This window comes from Rhineura floridana, chromosome 10 (genome assembly GCF_030035675.1).
Source record: "Rhineura floridana isolate rRhiFlo1 chromosome 10, rRhiFlo1.hap2, whole genome shotgun sequence".
NCBI classification, from domain to species: domain Eukaryota; kingdom Metazoa; phylum Chordata; class Lepidosauria; order Squamata; family Rhineuridae; genus Rhineura; species Rhineura floridana.
The window spans coordinates 63,280,955-63,305,615 of NC_084489.1; the positions used below are offsets into that span (position 1 = coordinate 63,280,955).

The 24,661-nt window shown below is 41.6% G+C and overlaps 1 protein-coding gene across 6 annotated transcripts in view; it reads left to right on the forward strand.

Moving 5' to 3' along the window:
* The window catches only part of THNSL1 (threonine synthase like 1), a 22,195-nt gene extending 4,373 nt beyond the window's left edge, over positions 1-17,822 (forward strand). For 2 of the 6 annotated variants that reach the window (XR_009758070.1, XR_009758071.1), the window contains exons 2-5: positions 3,841-4,153; positions 5,255-7,701; positions 11,515-11,653; positions 12,997-17,822. Coding sequence is in view for 1 of the 6 variants with exons in the window: in XM_061586136.1 (XP_061442120.1) it covers positions 5,298-7,514 (2,217 nt within the window). In the remaining 5 variants the exon portion in view is untranslated. The other 4 variants (XR_009758073.1, XR_009758074.1, XR_009758072.1 and 1 more) reach the window with 4 other exon arrangements.
* Positions 17,823-24,661: the final 6,839 nt, after the last annotated feature.

Sequence of the window (24,661 nt, forward strand, 5' to 3'; positions counted from 1 at the left end):
GAATCATGTCTTCTCATTATGTGTCCAAAGTATGATAACCTCAATTTCATCATTTTAGCTTCTAGTGACGGTTCTGGTTAAATTTGTTCTAACACCCAATCATTTGCCTTTTTCGCAGTCCATGGTATGCGCAAAGCTCTCCTCCAACACCACATTTCAAATGAGTGGATTTTTCTCTTATCCGCTTTTTTCACTGTCCAGCGTTCACATCCATACATAGAGATCGGAAATACCATGGTCTGAATGATCCTGACTTTAGTGTTCAGTGATACATCTTTGCATTTGAGGACCTTTTCTAGTTCTCTCATAGCTGCCCTCCCCAGTCCTAGCCTTCTTCTTCTTGTCTATTGTCCCCATTTTTGTTTATGAGAAGGGTGGGATATAAATATAATAATTAGTAACATGACTTCTGAGAAGATTCATACATATTGCCTATGGAAGAAAGTTGGCTTCTGCTGGGTGAGCAGTAGTGGTGACTTAACCAATATTTTTAATGCTGTCTATGAGCAGGCTTTGAATGAATAACATGGGTTGTATTCAATATTAGTTCTACTCAGATTAGACCTATTCAAATTAATGGATACGAGTAAGTCCCATGGATTTCAGTGGATCTACTCTGACTAGAACTTAGTTGGATACAACCCCATAACCTTCCAGTTCATTCTTCCCATACTCTGTTCTTGCGGCCTTCTTGGTATTGAGGTTCTATTTTGAATTGGGGGTCAGTGTTTCTGAACTTGTCTTGGAATTGCTAGGCACAAACTATAGAAAATGTTGTACACTGATTCCTTCAAGTTGTCGCTGATGTCTGCACAGGAGGAGGAGGAGAACTGCAAGGCCATTCTCAAATCCCGGAATGTTTTACTTTTATAAACAAGTGCTATTTCAAGCTTATCCACACTTAAAGCTGCCAAGTTTAATTTTCTCTGTTATATTGTACAACAGCTAGTGGCACAAAGAAGACGTATTGGAAATACCAACTTAGTGCATCCATGTTGCATCACAATTATTGTAACTTTGTATGTGGTGTGGCTTGGTTTGCTCATGGGAGTCCCTTTTTTGGATGTTAATTTCTAGTTTAGTTAGAAAGACCTATGTCTTATTGGGGAAGGGCCATAGCTCAGTGGTAGAGCATCTAACTTGCATGCAGAAGGTCCCAAGTTCAATCCCCAGTATCTCCAGGAAGGGCTGGGAGAGACTTCTTTCTGAAACCCTGGCTGCTGCCAGTCAGTGTAGACAATACTAAGCTAGATGAACCAGTGGTCTGACTCATTATAAGGCAGCTTCCTATGTTCCTATGTTGGTCCTGAGACAAAAAGGTAGATATTCAGATTTTAGTTCAACATTTCTAGTGCAAGGATATTGTAATGGAAGAACAGTTTTGGGTGGCCAAGGGGACATGATTCAGATCTGCAGTATTTTAAGGGCAAATACTTGAGATCGATTTGAATGCTTTGGAATCAGCTTTAGATATATTATACAATCCATTGTTTTTTGGTTAAAGTAAAAACAATGAAGTCCAGAAAATCAGCCATCTCCTGCAAGACCAGCATTCTACATAGACTGTGAATTGTAACCACGTTAGTCAGCCAACCAAGAACAAACAACAGCTCTGAGTTAAATATGGCTGCAATTCTAATTGTCTTTTCACTGCCCCAGCCACAGCCAAGGCACCACAATGTCGAAGGTCTCGGCTAGCTGCTTTCTGACCCATTGCTATTGCTCGCCACCTAGCATCTCTCTGAAGTATCCTAGGATTTTCAAAGTGATCACATCTTTCTATAGAGAGACAAGTTACTGCTGGAGAGGGCTAAGCTCCCTGACCTGCATTCATTTATGTATCAGCTGACTGGTCACTTACCAAAAGAAAAGAAACCAAGCTACTTACAATAAAGCTGCAGAAAAACAAAGTTAAAGCACATTGAAGATACTATAGTAATGCCGTAGAACAAACTGCAAGCATTAAGAATATAAAAGGCACATGTAAAGGTTGTCACAGAAACCTACAGAGGTGGACACACACACCCCAGAGTTTTCCTCAAGACCCTACCAATTTTTTTAGGGGGGTGTAGCAAAAATGAAGCAAAAATTTAATGTAGACACAGTGGTGGGTTGGGGAGAGAGGTTAAACCACTCCTCCCAGCCCTGCACCCTGAAGGGGATGCATATTTGACCCTCAACTTCCGCCTCAACAGATTTGCCTGGATCAGCTGAGAAAGGGGGCTGTGTGAGGGTGTGCGTGGCACTTTGGTCACACCGCCACTGGTATGCAGCCCCCAGAGGGTTGGGCAATGGGAAATGCGGTCCTTGGGCCCAAAAGGTTTAGCCACACTTGCTCTGCTAGGTGCTACTCTACCTTCAAGATGGAATCACTGAAAATACCTAAGGGTCACCGAAATGAGTAGCACTAGAGATGGAATTGCAAGTGAGGAGGCCCTGCTGAAGTGTGCCAGAGCCAGAGCCTGTTTCAGTTTGGAGAAAAGGGAGTAGAGCAAAACATGTATGCAAAGCCGCCACTGTGCCAACTGTTTTGTTTTCATTCAATATACTCCAACAGCTAAAAATAGTTCCTTAGAACTGTCAAGATCTTCTCTCAGATGCGTTTTTTAAAAACCCATTTTGCTTTGATGGCTGTAGGTCCAAGTACATACAAGCTATGTACGCTTTGGAACTGATCTGGCTGCCTAATTATGTAATACATAAATACTAAACCCCATAATGTTCTTACCATTAATGTTCTCATTAATGTCAGTCTTATTCAGTGTGTGGCCTTAAATGGATTGGATCCAGACTAAAGCAGCAGTCCTATATTTTCTCTTACCAGAGTGTAAGGCCCATTGATGTCAGTGGGTCTTACTTATTCGGTGACAAACAAAATGTTGTGTTGCAGTAAGTTGCACTTGCATCCCATTGAAATCAATGAGATGTAACAAGTTCAATTGATTTCAACAGGAACTCAGTGCAACATAGGCAGCTGCCTCATACCAAGTCAGACAATTAGTCCATCTAGCTCAGTATCGTCCATGCAGACTGGTTGAGGCTCTAGTGTTTCAGACAGGGATCTCTCCCAGCCCTACCTAGAGATCTGTGGGATTGTACCTGGGACCTCCTGCATATAAAACAAATGCTCTACCAAACAGCTAAGGCTCCTTCTTTCCAAGTAACTTAGTCTAATCCTATACATGTTTTTTATACATATTCAGTTCAGTGGGGCTTACTCCCAGGATATGTGGGTATAAGACTGCAGTCTGAGACTGGAACCAGTCCATTGTTTGTGTGTGACCACCTAAATACACTGGGAAGTAAATTGCAACAAGTAATCATGCCTGTTTGGGGCATGGCAGTATTCTTTTGGACATTAAGCCTGATCCTGGACAAAGAACTTTTTTTATTCAAGGATATCTACACTATTGACAGATCTGAAGAAACATTCGCACTGCAGAATTGTGCATAAGAACCTTGATCTAAAACCCACAACTGGTGTTTTGTGCCTGGTTGGCAGTTTCAAGTGAGGCACTTTTAACCCATTAAACCAGCCTTTGCCAACCTGGTGCCCTCCAGATATTTTTGACTACAACTCCCAGCAGTCTGGGGCTGATGGGCATTGTAGTTCAAAACATCTAGAGGGTACCAAGTTAGTTAAGGCTGCATTAAGCCGTGCTTTCACACAAATAAAATAGCAAGTTGTTATTTTTACTTCCGTCAGTTAAGTAGCTAGCATTTCCAGAATGTATCATTATATTGTTCCTTGGTTAATTGTTTTCATTTTGAAAAGGCAAAGAAAGCACAGAACATTTTCCTAGTCTCCTTACTCAGCCATGTGCTCTGTTTGTTTTGCAGTTCATGGTGATGTCGCTGTTGATCTCCCTGAGCAAACAAAAATGAACCTAATCTTGGCAACATGTGCGTTTGTCAGTGCTGGAGAGCCCTCTTTGCCCCGTGCTCGTTGTTCTGTTCCCTCTGGAGAGCAGTCACTTGTGTGGCATTTGCTTCACTCTGATCTTTCTCTTTTATTCTGTTCAATCTAGATTAGGGTTAAAAAAAAAAGCTGTATGTGGTTCCTGCGCAAATGCTCTTCACAGATGCCATTTGTGGTTTTTTTGTAATGCCTACCCAGACAATAACTGGACAGAACTGTATTACTCTTGCAACAGTAAGTTATGACCTGCGCGTTAATTTAAACAGAAGTGTTGTTTGGTTAGTTGGTTTTAAAGGAAGCAGAATGTATTTGATGCTAAGAAATGATCTTATATAAATACAAAAAGTGCATCCTGGCTTCATTTAGACCATTGGGAAATGTTGACATTTGGCATTCCGGTGGGAGTTGAATTGCACCCTTGGGTGTTTTGTTTGTGTTTATTTTAAATAAAATGTTACAGTATAATCCTGACTCCATTGTAATCAGCTATCACATTCTACAGCTGTGATTCTTAACCTTTTTGGGGTCATGGATCCTGATGAAAGCTATGGACCCACTCCCCAGAAAAAGATACATAAACACATAACACAAACATTTTTGCATCCAGTGTATTTTATTGCATTGGAGATTGGGGCAGGGAGTGTGTCTGGCTCATGGACACCAGTGACACTGTTGTACAGGTTTGCCATCCTGTGGTGGTTAATTTTAACATGTCCCAAATATTTTCTTATATGTGAAAATGAAGGCATGGAGTGGGTGGAGGTATTATGATATATCCAAGAAATGGGCTATGTATTGTATACTCCATTTCTAGCAGTCTGTTTTGTGAGCTTGTTTAGAAGCCACTGAGGATTTTTTATTGATTTTGAGAGCATTATCTGCCAAGAGTCAGTGCCGCTATTGAGTTTTCATCGCAGCTCTGCAGTTTTAAAGCTGGTTCTGTCCTGTTCTGCTAGTGGCTCTTAGCCAAGACAACAGTTAAGCTATGTTACATATAAAAATGAAGTAAGTGTAAGGATTTTATATAAAAAGGCACAAAGGCTGGGTTTATTTCAGTATGTGGCTGCTTTTCAGAATAGGAATTTTGCACCACAAACACATTTTAAAGGGGAAAACATATTCTACACAGATTTTGCTGAAGGTGAAATTCAATAAAATGCTGTCATAGTTGTCATAGGAAGTGATGTGACATGATTAGATCACAAAAGGGTGAGTGATCTTGTAAAAAATGTGCTCCCTTAAGATGGGAAAGAAGTAGTAATCATTTTAAATGTCAAGTTGCTAAAGTTTAAAGTATTTTTCTCTGGCTCACCAGATTTTTCCTCTTCTTTAAAGCATTTCCTTTTCTTGTGAAATTGGCTTGAGAAAAAAAAAGAAGATGTTTCATTTGGTTTGGAATCGGCATCTAAAGCTAATGAGTCGCATCATGGTTTCTGATGTGTATTTAAAGCTGCTTTTTGCAAGAAGCTTTGCCCTTGCACGGACAACATGGATGTCAATGCACTCTCTTGTTGGAGACAAGAATATTGTCCTGATGGGACCTCCTGGTGCTGGGAAAACAACAGTGGGGAAAATTGTAGGGCAGAAACTAGGCTCTTGCTTCATAGATGTGGACGATGATGTCCTTGAAAAAACCTGGAATATGAGCGTGGCTGAAAAATTGAAGGATGTTGGCAATGAGCAATTTTTAGAAGAGGAAGGAAAGGCCTTGTTAAATCTTTCAACGTCTGGAAATGTAGTTTCCCTTACTGGGTCTAATCCATTGAATACTGCCAGCATGGAGCATGTGAAGAAAAATGGGATTGTGGTATATCTGGATGTACCTTCTGAAAGCATAATAGATCGACTGCAGTTAATGAAAGTGGACCGTATTGTGGGGCAGGGTCCTGGAACTTCATTGAGAGACATCCTCCAGTATAGAAAGCAGTTTTACAAGAAGTGGTATGACGTCCGTGTACTTTGTGAAAACGGGGTTACAGCGGACGATGTAGCAGAGAAAGTGCTTCATGCAGTTAAGCGGTATCAAGACTCTTACTCGGATGGCTTCATTTCAACCAGGAGTCTAAGGTGCAATAAGGATGAGCAAAAAAGCTCCATTAAATATTTCAGTGATGTTGTTGTTGAGGGACTGGCGCCTGATGGTGGACTCTTTGTACCTGAGATAGGACTTCCAAAATTTACCCCAGGGGAATGGCAACATTTATTAGCGGCAACCTATGCTGAAAGAGCTCAGATTATATTGGAAAGGTGCATACATCCCACTGATGTTCCTGCTTCCAAATTGTGGGAAATTATTGAGACTGCATATGGACAAAATTTTACGTGTTCTAAAATTGCCCCAGTTAGGCATCTGGCAGGCAATCAGTTTCTTCTGGAGCTGTTTCATGGACCGACAGCTTCATTTAAGGATTTGGCTTTGCAATTAATGCCTCAGCTGTTTGCGTACTGTGTTCCCAAAAGCTGCAACTATTTGATCTTGGTAGCTACTTCTGGTGACACAGGAAGTGCAGTTTTGGATGGTTTTAGTCGGCTTAAGGAAGCAGATAAACAAAGGATTGCTGTGATCACCTTCTTTCCCCAAGATGGAATTAGTCAGATACAGAAATCACAGATGATTGGTTACCAGGAAGGAAATACAAAAGTAGTAGGGGTCAAGTCTGATTTTGATTTTTGCCAGTCTGCCATCAAACAAATGTTTACCAATTCAGATTATACTGGCTTTCTCACAGTGGAATATGGAGCAGCATTAAGTGCGGCAAATTCTATAAACTGGGCGCGCTTGCTTCCCCAGGTGGTTTATCATGCCTCTGCTTACCTTAACCTTGTTGAGCAGGACATCATTTCTTTTGGGAGCCCTGTAGATGTCTGCATTCCAACAGGGAACTTTGGCAACATATTAGCTGCTATCTATGCAAAAATGATGGGAATCCCTATACGAAAATTTATCTGTGCTTCCAATCAAAATAACGTCTTGACTGAATTTATAAAAACAGGCTTGTATGATATAAAAGGGAGGAAATTAATGAAAAGTTTGTCACCAGCAGTAGATATTTTGAAGTCTTCCAACCTGGAGCGACATTTGCACCTGATTGCTAATGGCGATGGGCAGCTGGTGATGCAACTGTTTAGCAGTTTGGAGAATCAGCACTACTTCCAGTTACAGAGACACTTCCTTGAAAAGCTTCAGCAGGACTTGGTGGCTGATTGGTGCTCTGAGGAGGAGTGTCTGGATGCTATTCGCTCTGTGTTCAATACCACAGGGTACATTTTGGACACACACACAGCTGTTGCAAAAGTGGTTGCAGATCGACTGCAAGATAAAACTTGCCCGGTGATCATTTCTTCTACTGCTCATTATTCCAAGTTTGCACCTGCTATCCTGCAGGCACTGAGGATTGGAGAAATAAAGCAGACTCCATTAAGTCAGCTTCACTTGTTAAACTCTTATAACCCTTTGCCTCCAGTCCACAGGGGCCTATTAGAGACACTGAAAAAGAATGAGAAACAGAACTATCAGGTCTGTGCTGCTGATGTGAAAGTCCTTATGGAACATGTTGAAGCCTTAATACAGAACCACTTCATGAAGGTTTTCTAACTGTTGGCTTGCTTGCCCTTTGCTGCCTGTGCTGTTTTGAATATTTTTCCCCTCCTCACCCACTCACCACAAAAAAAACGGTTTTAATAAATGCATATATACCATAAAATAGTCATGTGAACAAGTTCAGAATCTAGCATAAGAAACAAAACAAGTATCATTGAGAGATAATGCTATATTCCCAAAGGTAAGATCATTGTTTGGAAGAAAAAGAAATTAGCATAGAAAATGTTAGCATATGGTTGCCACTGAAGTCCAGTTTTAGATTAGGGTCTGCTGGTAGAGTTACTGTATGGTAGATTATGCTACCTCTTCATTTTCCTCTATGAAGCAAATAGCAATTTCAGGGGGTATTTTCAATGAGAAAAGGTTAGCTCTTTCAGTTCCCAATTCGAATCATGCTTCCCCCACCCCCTGGCTGCTTTTTTTTTTTTTTACATAGAGTTTCAGATCCAGTCATGGCTCTCTCATTGTCCCACATCAGAACTCATACTATGCAACAAGGGAAAATGCTTTAATGAAAAAAGCTGTAGAAAGTTTTCCCTTGCTTAGCAAAGGCCAAGAAATCTGCCTTTAGAAATTTGCACACGAGGTGTCTAAATTATGTAAGGTGCAGAAGTATTTTATTGGCTTTGCTTTGGGTAGCCAGCAGAACTGAAGTACGCGGAGGTGATCTAAAATTAGTCACTTGTTTGCAGGGTGGAAATGCACTCAAGATGCGTAAGGGGACATCCACACGACAGGTGTATTGGGCACACTTGGGCTTAATAGGGTTAGCTGAACAGTCATCTCTTTTTCCTCTCAGCATAACCCGGTAGAATTGAAAACTATGTACCAGGCCAAGCTTACTTGTCCATCTAGTCCAGTATTGTCTGCTCTGACTGGCAACAGTTCTTCAGGCCTTAGTCTTTCCCATTACTTGCCCCCGCAATCATTTCAACCGGACATGTCTGAGACTGAATCTGGGTGGAATGGCCTGATGATTGTAATAGATCTAGCCATGTAAGTTTAATCTAGTAATGGAGAGGAGTGGGGCAGCACCGCTGACCTGACCTCGCAGCAGTGGAATTGGAGAGTAGGAGGAACCAGATAGCAGGTGGGTCGGTGCTGTGCAAACATACCAGCAGGAGCACTTCATTGGTGTTGCTGGTGGAGTCGCACAGTGCTGACCTCCACACCACCTTGCCCCTCCCACTTTTCCTCCTGGTAAGCCGAATGCCTCTCTTGCTGGGAGGTCAGGTAAGCGCCGCTGCCTCATATATTTGAATTCCTTCAAACAGCTGTTCTAAATTTTAGAAGAGCAGATGTGTTGTAAGAACAGTATAAGCAACAGACAGACACGTAGCACCTTAAAGGCTGCTGATTGTATTGTGGCATGAGCATTTGCAGGCACTTGCCTGCTTCATAGGAAGCTGCCTAATGCTGAGTCACATCATTAGTCCATATAGCTCAGTATTGTCCACACTGACTGGTAGTGGCTGTCCAGGGTTTCTCCCAGCCCTGCCTGGAGATGCTGGAGATTGAACCTGGGGAGCCTTCTGCGTGCAAAGCAGATGCTCTACCACTGAGCTACAGCCGTTTATCAGATGTATTTGTCCGGCCAGGAAAGGAGTATCAAATCATTTTTAGGAAAAACTTTGTGAGCCACTATTCAGCTTTTAACCACAAGATGGCATTCTTAACAGTTTGCTAACAGTGGTTTACTAATAACATTTCAAAGTTTGGATTTGCATTAAGGGAGTCTTTAAATTGTCTGTTATTGAAAGAAATATTTACAGATGGATAGTGGTGGTGGGAATTAATCACATTTCCTGAAAGTAAATAATAAATGCAAAGAACCACCACACACTTAAAATATTGTTAGGCAAGGTGTTTTTTGTTTTGTTTTTTTGTCATTTTGGTTGGATGTTATGCCATTGCTATAGTATAGTGGGGTCTGGATCAGCTAGTACAATGCTCTTCCCTCTAGCCTTGGGCAGGGCAGGGCCGGGGTCTGCTCTGGTGGTAGAGGAAGCGTAGTAAGTCCACTCTTCTATTTTCCTCCCTAGTTTTCTGCAGGAGGAGTGAGAGCATAACAATGGGTTGCCTTTCCCCCAAAGAATCCTGGGAACTAGATTACCACCGAGAGAGCTATAGTTCTTCAGATTCTTGAGGCGGGGAGCTATCTGCTTTAAATGTATGGTGTAGATGTGGCCCTGGGCTTTCCTTCCCATCTCCTGTCATCTTGATGTGGCAGGAGCTCATCATGACTGCCTCCATAGCCACACCCCCAAGAAGCATTCAACAATGCAGGCAGCTAGGTTGATGCATTATATATGGATGTTGTTGTTTAGGTTGTTCTTAACTGTTTTTAATTATGTGTTCTAAAATGGTTGTAACCTGCCCTGGGAACTTTGGGTGAACTGTGGGTTGTTTATTATTATTATTATTATTATTATTGATGATGATGATGATGATGTACTGAGACACCCCTGTAATGTTCCTCCCCTGGCACCACCTGTCAGGCTCCCACGCGTGGCTACCACCAGGGAGAAACATAGTTTTTATTTTTCTTTAGCTCACCCTAGCACAGATCTCACAAGATCCCACTGCTAGGCAGCACCACCAGTCACTCCCTGTAAACAATACTGTTAGAGACTTCGCCTTAGTCTCCCTTCTGGCTTATTGTTACCTTGTGTCTGGGTGCACTTGCAGGCCACAACCCCCCTGTATCTTTGTGCCAATAAAGCATACAGCCCTGGGTTGCCCTGGATACTTGATGATACACTATCTCTTCACCGCTTCCACCATTTGATACTGTTTCTCCGCCTTGGTAAATACTCTGCCCTCCATTCTGGTCTGTGAAAGCCCCAGCCAAGGATCAGGCTTTTGGTAAACCAATAGAATATTTATTTATAAACACCAGGAAATAACAAGATTATGTAAGTTATGTTTAACAAGCGTATGGTTTCATATAGTGTCACTCTTTATGTTTCTGGTCATATATATATTGCCTAAATATCAGCCAATTACAATCCAAGCCTCCCTCAGAACTCTGCCAACCAACTCCTCCAAAATCCCTCTCATCAACCAACGACCTCCTCAACAACTTCCCCTACAACTCCCCCCTCTTACTCAGTCACTTACCATATATCACTTAATAAACCCGCACTTACCATATTTACAGATATTAAAACAGAGGGACATCACAACACCCAAGAGCAACAATACATAGTATAATACCCAATTTAGGACAGCTCATAGAATAGTAAGCTGGACTGATTCTCTGACTTCCTCTATGCTACTATGTCACAAACCTGAAAGCTTCATTATCACCTCATTTCCTTGCCAGAGCAAGGAGGGTCCCTCAATTACCCAGGTGCTCAGGCAGATGATGTCACCATTCCTGGAGTTCAGATCCTTTGTGTTCTCCTGTGCACTACACTGCAGGCAGGCACAATGGAGCAGGTTCCTGGAGGAAAGTCTTTTCCAAATGTCTGCATTACCACTGTGGTCTTAATAAGCTCTGCAAAATACTAAAAAACGCAATGTAAGAAGAAAGCTTCTGAGTAGTCTTCATGCTTTATTTCAGTCAAATAACACTGGATAGGATGTTATGGCGCTCTCCTGCCCTTCCTGCTTGGGTTGTGTCTGCTCTTTGGAATCCAGGGAGCAATGAAATTGATGAGATTTCTGCTCTTTTTGCTTGAGAGAGCAGGGGTCCTGTCAATTCCAATCCCTCACTAGCTTCCAAGAGTGAAGGTGGTAGCAGGAGTGAAAAGGATGTGCTGCTGACATGTACATGTAGCTGCAGAGCCCTGATCTTCTTGGGTCACCCAAGCTCAAAATGTAGGCTTTTAAAGCTGTTACAAACATTTTCAGTGATTTATGGAATCTAAAGAGAGAGGGAGAGATTTAAAAAACTTTCTAGAGAACTGTTTTTAGTGTTTGATGGATGGATTGTAAATAGGGAAGGTGTCATCCAAACAGCTCACTCTACTTTTTCTTTATTGCTAATCAGTTACCATATATGAAGTATCATGTGCATGCATTCCTCACAGTTGGCTGAGCCTAACAAGAAAAGGAAGAAAAATTAATCCAGAGAACTGTGAATGGAAAGAAAACAAGTAATAGTGCTGTTCTGGAACAAGTCTTGCCAGGTAAATAATACTATAGCAGTTATTGTGGCTCTACTTGCAGAAGAGGTCGTGCAAGCACAAGACCATCTTTGGTTTTACTTTGCTTGTGCAAAGCCTAAAACAGCCTTTCCACAAAATGAAGATGTTCTCCAGATGTGAAAGGACACCTTTGGATGCAACATATTTTTATTTTTATCTTATTTTTTTGGCAGCCTGTGTTTTTTCTGGAAGATCTGTAATTTTGGTCCAAGTGGATGAAGACAGTCTAACAGTCTCCACATGGAAAAAGCTATCCATCTCAGACAAACAACTGCTAATGTGTATTCCCACTACGAGTGTTTTCAAATGTGCTGGCTAAGGCTCCTTTGAGACTCTCTTCTTCTTTTATGTGAGCACATGATCCTTGTTAATGCAGAATAGAAAGCACAGCGGTGGCATTTAATTCAAACGTATGCTTTGACTGATGCAGGTTTTGCATTCATGTTACAAATTTTAGCAAAACCTGTTGTGAACTTTAGAACATAAGATGACCCCTGCTGGATCAGACCAGAGGCCTGCCTTGTTCAGTACCCAGTTTCCTGCAGTGGCCAACCAACAGGTCATGTGGTCATTAGCCATCTCCCTCTGCTGTTCCATTCAAAGGAGGCATGCTGTTTCTGATCCTGGAGGTAGCACATAGCCAATATGACTAGTAGCCGTTGATTTTTATTGATTTTGAAAAATGTATTATTACATTTATCTGTCACCTTTCCTCTAAAGGGCTCAAGGTGGCATACAAACATGGTTCTCCTTTTCCCAATTTTATCCTCACAACAATTCTGTGAGGTAGGTTAGGCTAAGAGACAGTGACCGGCCAAGGTCACCCAGTGAGCTTCATAGCCGAGTGGGGATTTGAATCCTGGTCTCCCAGATTCCAGTCCAGCACTGTAACCACTGCACCATGCTGGCTTTCCTGATAGCCTTATCTTATAAATAGAACAGGTACAGGGAACTTTTGGCCCTCCAGATGCTGCTGAACTAAAACTATCAGCCCCAGCAAGCATAGCCAATGGCCAGGGATGATAGGAGTTGTAGTTCAGCAACAGCTGGAGAGCCAAAGGTTCCCCATACCTGAAACAGAAGAACACGTCCTGCTGAAGAATCAATATAGGTAAGTAACGACAAGTTGGAGGAAAATACAGTGGAGGGCTATGGCTTAGAAAGAGGCATTGTGAACACCTGCAAACTTGTACTTGTGACTTAATTGTTGTGTATTTTAATACCTCCTGTCACAAGATGGCAGGTGATAAGTATTTATACTGAATAGGATTTTAATATAGTTAATACCAGCTAATGTATCTGAAGCACTGCCTCCTTCCCTACAGACTCTTGGATGTTAAGATCTGCTGAGGGGGCCCTCTTGGTGGTTCCGTCGCCCTTAGAAGCTTGGAGGTCATGAGCTGTGAGAGGGCATTCAGTCCCTAAGTTGTGGAGCCATCTCCCCACAGAGGTGTGTTGGCACCATCACTACACAGTTTTTGTTGTACGCTGAAGATGCACCTCTTTACCTTGGCCTTTGACACTTGAGAATTATATTTTTAAGACCCACCCTATTCTGTGATTGTAATTGTTTTAACTGTTTTTAAATGTATTTTAAATTGTTGTCACCTGCCCTGGGAGCTTAGGGTGAAGGGCTGTTAATAAATCAAATTAACAACATCAACAACAGTAATAATAGCATAGAAACGTTCTTGTTTGTACCTCGACCACTGGGACTCACTTCCTTGAGTAAGGCAGTTTCATTTCTTACTTCTGAAGTCTGTTAGTATAACTGTAGGTTCCGAATTTCATTTCTTTACATTCCCACATGACTTCCCTTTATGCCTTAAAATGCTTCTGTACCATCTCAGATTTCTCTCCCCCACCCCCCACCCTGTCCCAGTACTTGGAAACAACATTCATGTATTTAGTCTAAGTTGATTTTGTATATACACACACTTTTTAAACTGAGTGGTGAGACTGTAAAAAAAATAGCATAAATGTTAAATATTTGGAGTGTCATTGAAACCACCTTAGTAATTCTTCTGTTTGTGGAGCAGCTGTCTGGGTAATGTGCTGAAATCTTTCACTGTCACATAGTATCATAAAGTCATTTTAGCTGAACCATTTTTTAATTCATTCTAGTCTGTTCCTTCTACAAAAGTGTGTAAAACCATCCTTTGTAGGGTAAATTTAGTGCCATATTAACTCAAAGAGTTAGAATAATAAACTTTAAAAATGGAAATTAATAGGAGCTTTGGGGTTAATGTACTGAGTTCCTTTCAGGTTAATTGTGTGCGGACTGGAATCCAGGAAAGTGTTTTTTTTGGGGGGGGTGCTTTCTTGCTTAACTTTGGCATAACATGAACTGCCCATATTTCAGCTGGTATGCAGGAAGCCAATTTCCCCAAAGAATCCTGGGAACTGTGGTTTTTGAAGGGTGCTGAGAATAGTTAGGAGGCCCCTATTTGCCTCAGAGAGCTACAATTCCCAGAGTTCCCTGGGAAGAGGGATTGATTGTTAAACCACTCTAGAAATTGTAGCTCAGTGAGGGGAATAGGGGTCTCCTAACTATTCTCAGCACCCTTCACAAACTACATTTACCAGGATTCTTTGGGAGAAGCCCTGACTGTTTAAAGTGGTATGAGACTGATTTAAATGTAAGGTGCTGACAGAGCCATATAAATAAATACACATCCTCAGTGGTAAATTCTGAAGGCACTCTTCATGACAGCCCAAACAGACTAGATAAGAAAAATAAAGTTTTGACCAATGCAGGCATTATGTCTTCAATACCAAGCCAGGTTTCTATCTCATTGTCCCCTCCCACTTTGCTTAACATCCAGCCTGATGAAGAGCTCTGGTGGACTCAAATGGTTGCTCATTATTTTGCGACATTTTGGTTGGTCATAATTTTTTTCTGGAATGTTTTGAAATAAAAGTGCCAGTTTAACCTTTAGCGATGCATAATAATATACCATACTTCTTTCTCCTCTAAGTTTATTTGGTGGGTTTCTCTCTTGAGAATAGCACATTTCTCTGGCATACAGAGGATTGGAAAACAGTGCCCCAGGAGGTGACATCATAATCATTCCTGCTCTGAAAGGTGGTGGTGCTTTGTCCCTTCCCATATCGCTGCTCCACTACACCACTATAGAATCTGTTCCTGTTCTGCAGACAAAGTATAATGGCAATATAGACCTCCTTTGTGTTTTTACAACTTGAATATGTTGGGTAAGAATCCTTTCCTAAAATGTGAAGAGATGGCTTCTTTTGAGAAACAAATGCAGCCATTTTGGACTCTTAGAACAAAAACTCCAGCATCCACAAATGAGTGATACCTTTAATAGGGCCAACCAAATAGTATGCAAGTTTTTGAATTCTACAGAACTCTTCATCAAGTGAGATGTTACACAAACCAGGAGTTGAGGCCGATGAAAGGGGGAAGGGAGCAAATTACTACCTTCAAGTCTTGACATCTGCATTTAGACTCACTTTGAAGATGGAGATTGCAGACTCAATTTTACTAGGTGTTTGCAAGTATCAGGTTACTGTGCAGCTGGGCAGTGGTGGCTGGTGGCTCCAGTGTTATTGGGACAGTGAATCCACTCTGGGTTTAGACTGAACTTTCAGGGAGCCCAGAACTGATTCACTGCCCACTGACATTGGAGCCCAAGTCTCTACTGCACCTAGGATTCTAGAATTAAGAAGCAATGACTGATCTCCAGTTTTGAAAACATAAAGCCCAGCTATTATTAAAGAATGGCTTTGTATGGTTAGTATGACTACAGTGGAACCCGCATTAGTTGCTGCTATCAGCATACGACTTATGGGGCTCTTTCAGGCATTGTGACTGGCGTAGGATTATCTCTCCCCACCCCCCCAAAACCCTTTGTATTTTTTCTCCATCCTCATACTAGTATCTGAGTAATTGCTGTCCATGTATTTTAAAGCCTGAACCTCAGGTGAGCACAAAGAAAGACTTTACTGGCAGAATGTTGATAGAACGGATTCGGCTGTTTTTAAGGCAAGGACTATTCGCTTTAAGAAAGAGACAGATTATTTTCAGCAGGGATTTCAGCTCTTTTACTTGCCTAGAAAAGCAAATGAAGTGTGCAGAAGGACATACCAGTGGATACCATGAATTGCTGCTAACAGAAATCGGAGATAAGATATTGCTAGATTTTTTTCCAAAGGCAAAGACTCAAACACCACACAGATTTCCCTTTCAGTTGAATTATCTTCAAAAAAATCTAGTATGGAATTAAACATTGCTTTGTTGATTTGTTCACGCTTGTCAAATCTGCGTTTCCAAAAATGTCCCACTGCTCAGTAATTAACTCATCCACAGTAATGTATCCCATAGAACTGAAAATTGCATTTATGGCTATTGCTTTTTTTTTTTTTTTTTGCATTTTAAAAAATTGCAAAGAAAGTGCCAGTGGCTGTGGGAAACAGGATTTTTGAAGTCAGAACTTTCGTGTTGTTTCTCGAATTAAGATGTAATGCTGGAAACAGTTGTATGCTAACAACATTATTGTCCTTTAATACAAGAATTACCTCATCATGGTTAACCTTCCAGCTTGATCTCCCCCTCTGTTTCTATAGCTGACTACACCCTTTCAGTCATAATCTATTTTATTTTGTTCATTCCACCCTATCTCTTAAAAAAGCCTTACCCATAGAATTTCCACTTCACTAGGCTACCTTTAAGGCAGGGGTGCAGAATCTGTGGCCTTCCATATGTTGGCTGACTCCAGCTCCAATCAGTCCCAGCTAGCATGGCCAATGAGGGGGAATGATGCAGTCCCAACAGCATCTGGAAGGCCACAGGTTCCCCATCCCTGCTTTAAGGTACAGGTCACAGAAGGGGACATTGCAGTCCATCCCCACCTCTTCGCTTGTCACTGGCATGGTTGAAAAGGATTGGTTACATGTGGGTGCTTCAAAATTATTCACACAAAATTCGGTTGTTATCACACACTTTCTAATGAAATTAACTTCATAGTGCAATTATCCTGTCACTTTTCTGACTGCAAACAGTCTGATAAGAAAAATGATGGAAAGTTGCTCTGGAAAGTGTGAGAAAGCAACCCCTAATTGGCAATGCCGACCAATGTCTGCACAAACATGTTAGGATGAAAGCTCAATGAACAGGTGATGTTGTATAACCTCTGCACAAGTTGTGCAAATGTATCAGCATGGAATTTCAATAAACAGCTGGTCCAAAACCTCCCTTGGTCCCACAGTGTGGTCTGAAAACGCATGAGGACACCACCTTGTTGAAGCTTAGCAGATTTGGTTTTGGTCAATGCTGTGATAGATGATTGCCTGGGAACTGTATGTCTCTCTGTCTTGGATTTCATGATGGAAAAAAAGGTGGGATATTATTGTAAGAGAATGAATAAATATTTGTAGTACTACAGTCTAAACCTCTTCAAAGATGGTCTAGGATTCTTTTCTGAATGTTTGACATATGTCTTCCCCTCCAACTTATTGTTGCTGTTTTTAAACAAATGTAAGGGTGATATCCAACTAAACCATACTTGGAGCAGACCCATTCAAATCAGTGGGCAAGTTACTTGTATGTTGATTTCAATGGGTCTACTCTAAGTATGACTAATATTAGCGATCTTAGCCTTTTTACTTGGGGAGATAAGGAGGGGATGGAATCCTATCCTGCACTATTCTGCCTGAGTTCTCAGCAAAAAGCAAACCTGCCCCAAATTGGTGAGTGCCTACTGCTTTACACTTCTTGAGGATCATGGCTTTACCTGGTACTTCTTTTTATTGCAGAGGAATAGAGGTAGAACATCCCACAAATGCATCAGGAAACTGCACAATAAATAATACTCAGTTTGCAGATAGGCAAAGAGCCATTGCTTGAATATGCTTTTCTGATGATCAACGGTCTTGCTCATGGTATGAGCTCAAATATTTGGTTGATGTGTGATGATACTGTGAGAAGTAAAACAATACATAAGGTTTATTATTTATTTCACTGCATTTCTTTCTATTCTGATTGTGAAAACCATGACCAACAACTGGAAGACTGACTTCACGGACAGTCCTTGGGAAGGGGCTTTCAATAGTTTACACAGCATGTCAGTTATCACAGGAATATCTTATCTGGCTATCAGATCTCAGCTGTAATGTGAAGCAACTCACGATTGCAAAGACCTGTTTATTGTGCCCTGGAGACTGCATCACTGCAGCATAACAACTGAGTAGTATAGGTTCTCAAGGCAACTAATCAACCAGTGAGTCCTTTGCTCTACAGAAAGGGGCTTCAGCTGCTATATATTTATATTGTATTAATATTATAATATATACACATAACACACACTCAGGCATAAACACATCAAGTACAATTTACAAAATATATGAATGATGAGATGATCACTTTATTCTGAGGTGCAGGGAATGCTGATTTGCAGATGATACAAAATTGGGAAGGTTAGTTAATACCCTGGAAGACAGAAACAAAATTCAAAGTGATCTTGATATGCTGGAACATTGGGCTGAGAACAACAGAATGAAATTTAACAGGGATAAGTGCAAAGTTCTACACCTAGGAAAAAGAAACTAAATATACAGTTATAAGATGGGGGATACTTGGCTCAGCAATGCTACATGTGAGAAGAATCTTGGAATTGTTGATCACAAGCTGAGTATGAGCCAACAGTGTGATGTGGTTGCTAAAAAGGCAAATGCTATTTTAGGCTGCATTAAGAGAAGTATAGTTTCCATACTGCTTGAAGTACTAGTTCCCCTCTATTCGGCGTTGGTTAGGCTTCATCTTGAGTATTGCATCCAGTTCCTGACACCGCACTTAAAGAAAGACACAGACAAACTGGAACAGATTCAGAGGAGGGCAACGGGGATAATCAGGACTGGAAACAAAGCCCCCTCATGTTCCACACTGGCCAGTGCAAGCCGGGGTGTGTGTGTCCAGACATAGTGGTAGATCTGCTGCTCTGCTCCACATTGCTGCTTCCTGGCTCCAGTTTGGATTGCTTTGATCACTATCATTTTTTCTTTCTCTAAGACAAGGGAATCATGCATTTGGCATACATAGGGCCACTGAAGTGTTTATATAACAATAGGCACTTGAGTAGTACCCGAAGAATCTTTGCATGTAGTCCAAAATGCAGCCTGTGTGGTGCCCCTTTTTGGAAAAGATGCTATTCTGTTCCACAAGAAATGTAAGCCATCCTCTTTCCATTATGCAGATGGGTGCTCCAGTTTAATTCAAGCAGGTTGAAGTGATAATAGTATAACACTGACCTAGGTAAAACAGATTAGACTGTTTCTTATTTTTGAAATGGATGTTGAAGCCCTTGATGTGTGAAATACTGTAAAGGGCCTTCAAAAGGTGTCTCAGTGAGATAAACCAGAGCCATTTTCAAAGAGTCTAATCTAAACTTCCCTCCGATGCTGGAAAAATGTACAAAACCAAAAATCTAACTAGATAAAGTTAGCAAGGTTGTTGATGTTGACAGAGAGTAAAAATTATTTTAGAATATGGCATTTTATTTTGGCTTGGCAAAAGCATAAATTGATGAATTATTATGTCAAAAATGTAGCAGCCTATGGCATCTTCCAGCCACATGCCCCGTGAGCAACCATACTCTGTGCATTGGCTTGGGAAATATTGGAAAGCAGACCCATGAATAACAAAGAAGCTTTGCATTCACTGACAAAAGATAGCTATTATGTGCTTTAGCAGGTATTTCATTATCTTGGAATGAGCACCATATGGTGCACAGGCCCCTGCCTTATGATAAATTTGCTGGGGTTTCTTAGAAAATATAGAGAGATATAAAAAGCCAATTAAAATATAATGGAAAATGATCAACCTGCTATGTAAGTGAGAGATACAGACCTTTTAAACAAACGACGACAATAATAGAGTGAGTTAAATGACATTCAACAGCTTCATAATGAAATTAATCTTTCCAGGTCTTCACTGACATGTCATTATAATCTCTCCCACAACTGAAATGCCACATTTTCCTGAGGATGCACATGGATTCTGGTTGCAGAGCAGCTGTGACTTGAATCATGGTTGGGATGGAAGGAACTGTGGATTAGGGTCACTGTATTGTGGGAAACAGCTCTAACCTGCATTCCCTTTTTCTTTTCTTTTTTTGGAATGCAGAAAGCTGCCTTATACTAAGTCAGACTGTTGGTCAATCTAGCTCAGTATTGTTAACAGTGACTGGCAGCAGCTCTCCAGGGTGTCAAGACAGGGTTCTCTCCCAGATCTACCTGAACATGCTGGGGATTGAACCTCGGACTTTTTGCATGCAAAGCACATGCTCTACCACTGAGATATGGCCCCTCCCCTAAATGGCTTTAACGGCAAAGCAGCATGTAGGTGGCAGAGATCTTGGTAGTTCTTGGGGGTCCTCCTCTGTTCTTCTCTGGCTCAATTGATGGGATGCGGACAGCTTACTAGAGACTGGTGAGCAGGATTGTTCTCACCCAAAAGGCAGTTGTATCCATTTAACATTAAAGGTGAATGCTCAGAAAGCCTTGAGAGGGTTGTCTGAGCATGGAATTTAGGTCACATCCAGAGTATACATTTCAAGCACTTTAAACATGAATGGCATCCCCCAAGAATCCTGGGAACTGTAGTTTGTTAAGAGTACTGACAGTTGTTAGGAGATCTCTTAACAAACAGTTCCTAGGATTCTTTGGGGGGAAGTCATGACTGTTAAAGTGCTGTAAGAGTGCTTGAAACGTATGGTGTGGATGTGACTTTAATGCCTGAAGGGTACAAATGCCAGCCCTCCTCCAGATGCTCTCCTGGCCCCCTCGGAAACAGCTGGTGAAGACCTCCAATGAAGACTTGAAAGTCTCAGTGGGCTGCTCACTTGATGGCTAACAACAACCAGAGAAATGACAGGGATTGTATTATTCCAGCCCATGATTTCCAAATGAGAAAAAGATGTCCCACTCATCATTTGTCATCTAATGGGTGGCCTGCCAGGATCCTCCAAATCTTCACTGGAGCACCTCACTGCCAGATACCTCATCTGCCTTACCCAAGATTTAAGAACATAAGAACATAAGAAGAGCCTGCTGGATCAGGCCAGTGGCCCATCTAGTCCAGCATCCTGTTCTCACAGTGGCCAACCAGGTGCCTGGGGGAAGCCCGCAAGCAGGACCCGAGTGCAAGAACACTCTCCCCTCCTGAGGCTTCCTGCAACTGGTTTTCAGAAGCATGCTGCCTCTGACTAGGGTGGCAGAGCACAGCCATCATGGCTAGTAGCCATTTATATTGTCCCTTGCGGAAGAGGACAGGGTAGCAGCCAGTGAAGGGCTGGGGGTATGAGCACGATTAAGGATCAGGGCACAGCCCAACTTGATTCTGCTTGGGAGGGCATTCCGCAGTTGGGACACTACCACTCTCTTTTGTACCTAAAAAGAGAAAAGTAAGAGAAGGCATGATAAAGGCATATAAAATTATGTATGGTGTGGAGAAAGTGCGTGGCTTCTCCCTCTGTCATAACACTAGAACTCTGGGACATCCAATGAAGCTGAGCGTTGGAAGATTCAGGACAGACAAAATAAAAGATTTCTTCACACAGTGCATAGTTAAATTATGGAATTTGCTCCCACAAGAAGTAGCGATGGCCACCAACCTGGATGGCTGTAAAAGAGGATTAGACAAATTCATGGAGGATAAAGTTATCAGTGGCTACTAGCCATAATGGCTATGTTCTACCTCCACTGTTGGAGGTAGAAAGCCTCTGAATGCCAGCTGCTGGGTATCACAATTGGGAGAGTGCTGTTGCGCTCAGGTCCTGCTTTTAGGCTTCCCATATATTTCTGGTCGACTGTTGTCAGAAGAGGATTCTGGACTAGATGAGTGGCCTGATCCAGAAGGGTTCTTCTTATGTTTTTATGATGTTCTTCTAAAGATGCAACATGGAGAAAAGCCTCCTCTGCTAATCTTAGTTCTTGGGAGGTTGGTACAGGCAGAGGTGCTTGTTCACCTATTTTGCCCCCAAACCACATAGGGCTTTTAATTGAGCTCTGTAGCAAATAGGGAGCCCATGTAATCTCTTTAGCACCGATGCTAGTACACCCATCATGCCCTGGGGAGACGGAATCCTTCTCTTCCGCATCCCTAGTCAGTTCCATTCCTGCTTGGCCTAAGGAGTGTTGGACTGGTGCTTCTTCTGGGTGGTAGCAGAGGAATCCCTGGACATCATTCTGTGTAGGTGGTTATCTAGGTGTTGTCCTGTTCTGTTAAAACTTGAGGCTCACTGGGGAAGCCCAGCAAGTGTCTCATCTGGAGTCCAAGGCACCCAGAGCCTCTGCAGGACCTTTGAGAGCTCATGTGGCCTTGCTACAGTAGCTTTGCAAACTATTGATTCTGCAAGTGCCTAGCTCCTACTGCAGCCTTATATACCTTGGCTGGACTGCCATGCAGGAAACCCCACCTCCCTGAAGGAGTGGACTAGCTATTAAAGGGCCCTCACCATATCCTGCAGTCTTAGGTTCCTGTGGGACTGTGTAGACAAGGATATAATGGGGGGCCAGTAGCAGAAGGCATGGTAGGGGGGAGATACATACCTGAGCTATCAGCAGGTGAGTCATTGCTGCTTATCTTGAGAGAGAAGGGGAGGAGAGAGGTGGTGGTGCAAACACCCTGGAAGGAGCACAACATGAACTCCACTGGTGCATTTACACTGTGCGCACCTCACCACTGTGTTACCCCTCCCCCTTCTAGTAAGCTGCGGTGACCCACCTACCTGGGGGGGGGTGTCAGATAAGCATCTCCACCCCACCATGCTGTTTACTACTATGGGAAGCTCTGCCTTTGAATTAAAGGAGGTTGGCAAGGGTGGGTCCTCTGGACAGGAGGGGAGGATCCTGAAGATAGCCCTGCTACAGTTCCTAATAAAGGGAATCAGACATGGATTGTCATCAGGATGGTGGCTATATTGGTTTGTTCATCACGTCAAGGAGTCACCCTTTTGTTCCTTTGAGACATCTGGAACGTTCACAGAAGCGTGGACACACTCCTGACTCTGACAAATTTTTGGCTCCAAGGACTCCTGTAGGCCAGCTGTGATTTCAAATGGCACTGTTCACATTATTTGCATTGAAATATCAGCTGCTTCATTACCCTGCATGTCTGTTTTATCCTGCATTTTTCAGGCGTTATGTCATCCCCTGTAGCCATCTGTCAGCCGCCGGTGGCTCTTCTGTTGAGAATATAATGGTCCCCGGAGGAAAAGTCTGAGTCGTTTGCTCAGAAGTGATATCATATATGTGTGTGTGTGTTGTGTGTGTGTGACTGAGCACTGTGATACCTAATGGTTGTTTTGTTCATGGTATACTCATTTTGCTCTTCCGTGCTTACATGACCTACTTGAGAGAACAGAGCCCACGTCCCTTTGGATATTATATTGCTTTGATTCTGTTTCATGCTAATGGAGAGGGATAATATTTTCTTTCAGAGGACAGATCATATTCTTTGTACAGGATAGTATCAGTTCAAAATGCCTCTAAGCACAAGCAGCCTTACTGTGATTATGATATTTGTTTCATGAGTGATTATGATTGTTTAAATTAGTTTCAGTCAGTCTTGCAAATAGGTCTGTAAAAGGTCCTTAAATGTTTTTAAATTGCCTTGTTTTGCTGTTTTGGTTTTTGCCGCCCTGGGCTCCTTTAGGAGAAAAGGTGGAACAGAAATTTAATGAATAATAATTAGAAATATCTCCTTTGAATGAAATTACCTGGATTCAATGGGTTAAACAAGGATTAAAGATAAACAAATTTGAACAAAATTGGTGAAAGTTTGAAGAACTTTAGTAAAAAGAGAACAATTAATTATAATCCTTTTATAATGTTATGAGAAAGTATAGCTTCACTCAAAATGGCTCTCCTACTCTTTAATAGTGCCTATTTGACGCTTGTTATTGTTATTGATGTTGTTATTGTGAATGTAATTTTGTTACTTTTTTAGTATTGTTTTAAATGGGAATGTTCCAATTGTCAACAATGTATACTGTTTGGAAAATTGCTTACTAACAGCTTATTCTATTAAAATATGTTATAATATTTGCTATAAGTTGTATAGTCTTAATTTTCAAATAAAATAATATGCTTCAAAGAAGAAAAGAAAAAAAAAGAAAGCTAGACCACAAAAATGTTTAATAATCTACCTGCTCAAATATTCCCAATGCTACTTATCGGTGAAACATAAATGGCTAAAAGTAAACAAACACAAAATGAAAGAAAAATCTCTTCCAGTTTAGAAAAGCTTCTGTGTCATGGTTGCCTGGAGGTGATTCTTCTTTGTGAGTGATGACAAGGCCATGCCTGTAGGCTGTAGCCATGGTGATAGTGGTGGCATGGGGGAACTGCTCCCCCTCATAGATATTCTAAAAACCTTCCTGAATATATGCTTTCTTTTTTTCTTTTTAAAAAGTTTGTAATTTTATTTGTGGAGATGGAAAGAAAAACATACAGATAGCATCCTCCTACTCAATTGCTGCCTAAGAAGCAATACAAATAAACAATTAAAAAATAACAACTACATAGTTACATTCTGGCTATTCTGCAAGGATTCCTTGTCCTGCTTAGGCCTCCTCACCACCAGATTTCTCTGTTCAGACTTGGACCAGGCAAAGTGCTTATTTACAAGCCTGAATTTAAACTTGGATTTATTTATATATGTCTTCTATGGAACTCAAGGCAGCTTACTCACAGTTCCCAGGAAGCCTCTCATCGAGGCCCTGAGCACCCCCCCAACCTGCTTCAGTATGTGCCTACAAACTATGCTCTGAGATTTGATCTAGGCAGGTCTCTATAGTTGTTGTAGTATACTGCTTAATGCAAAACTAGGCTTCTAAGTGGTATACAGGTATAGAAACCATTTATACAAGCATTAAAATAGAAACATCCATAATTAAAATACACAATAAAACAATCCCATTAAACATCAATACCCATAATTAAAAAATACAATGAAATAATCCCATTAAAACA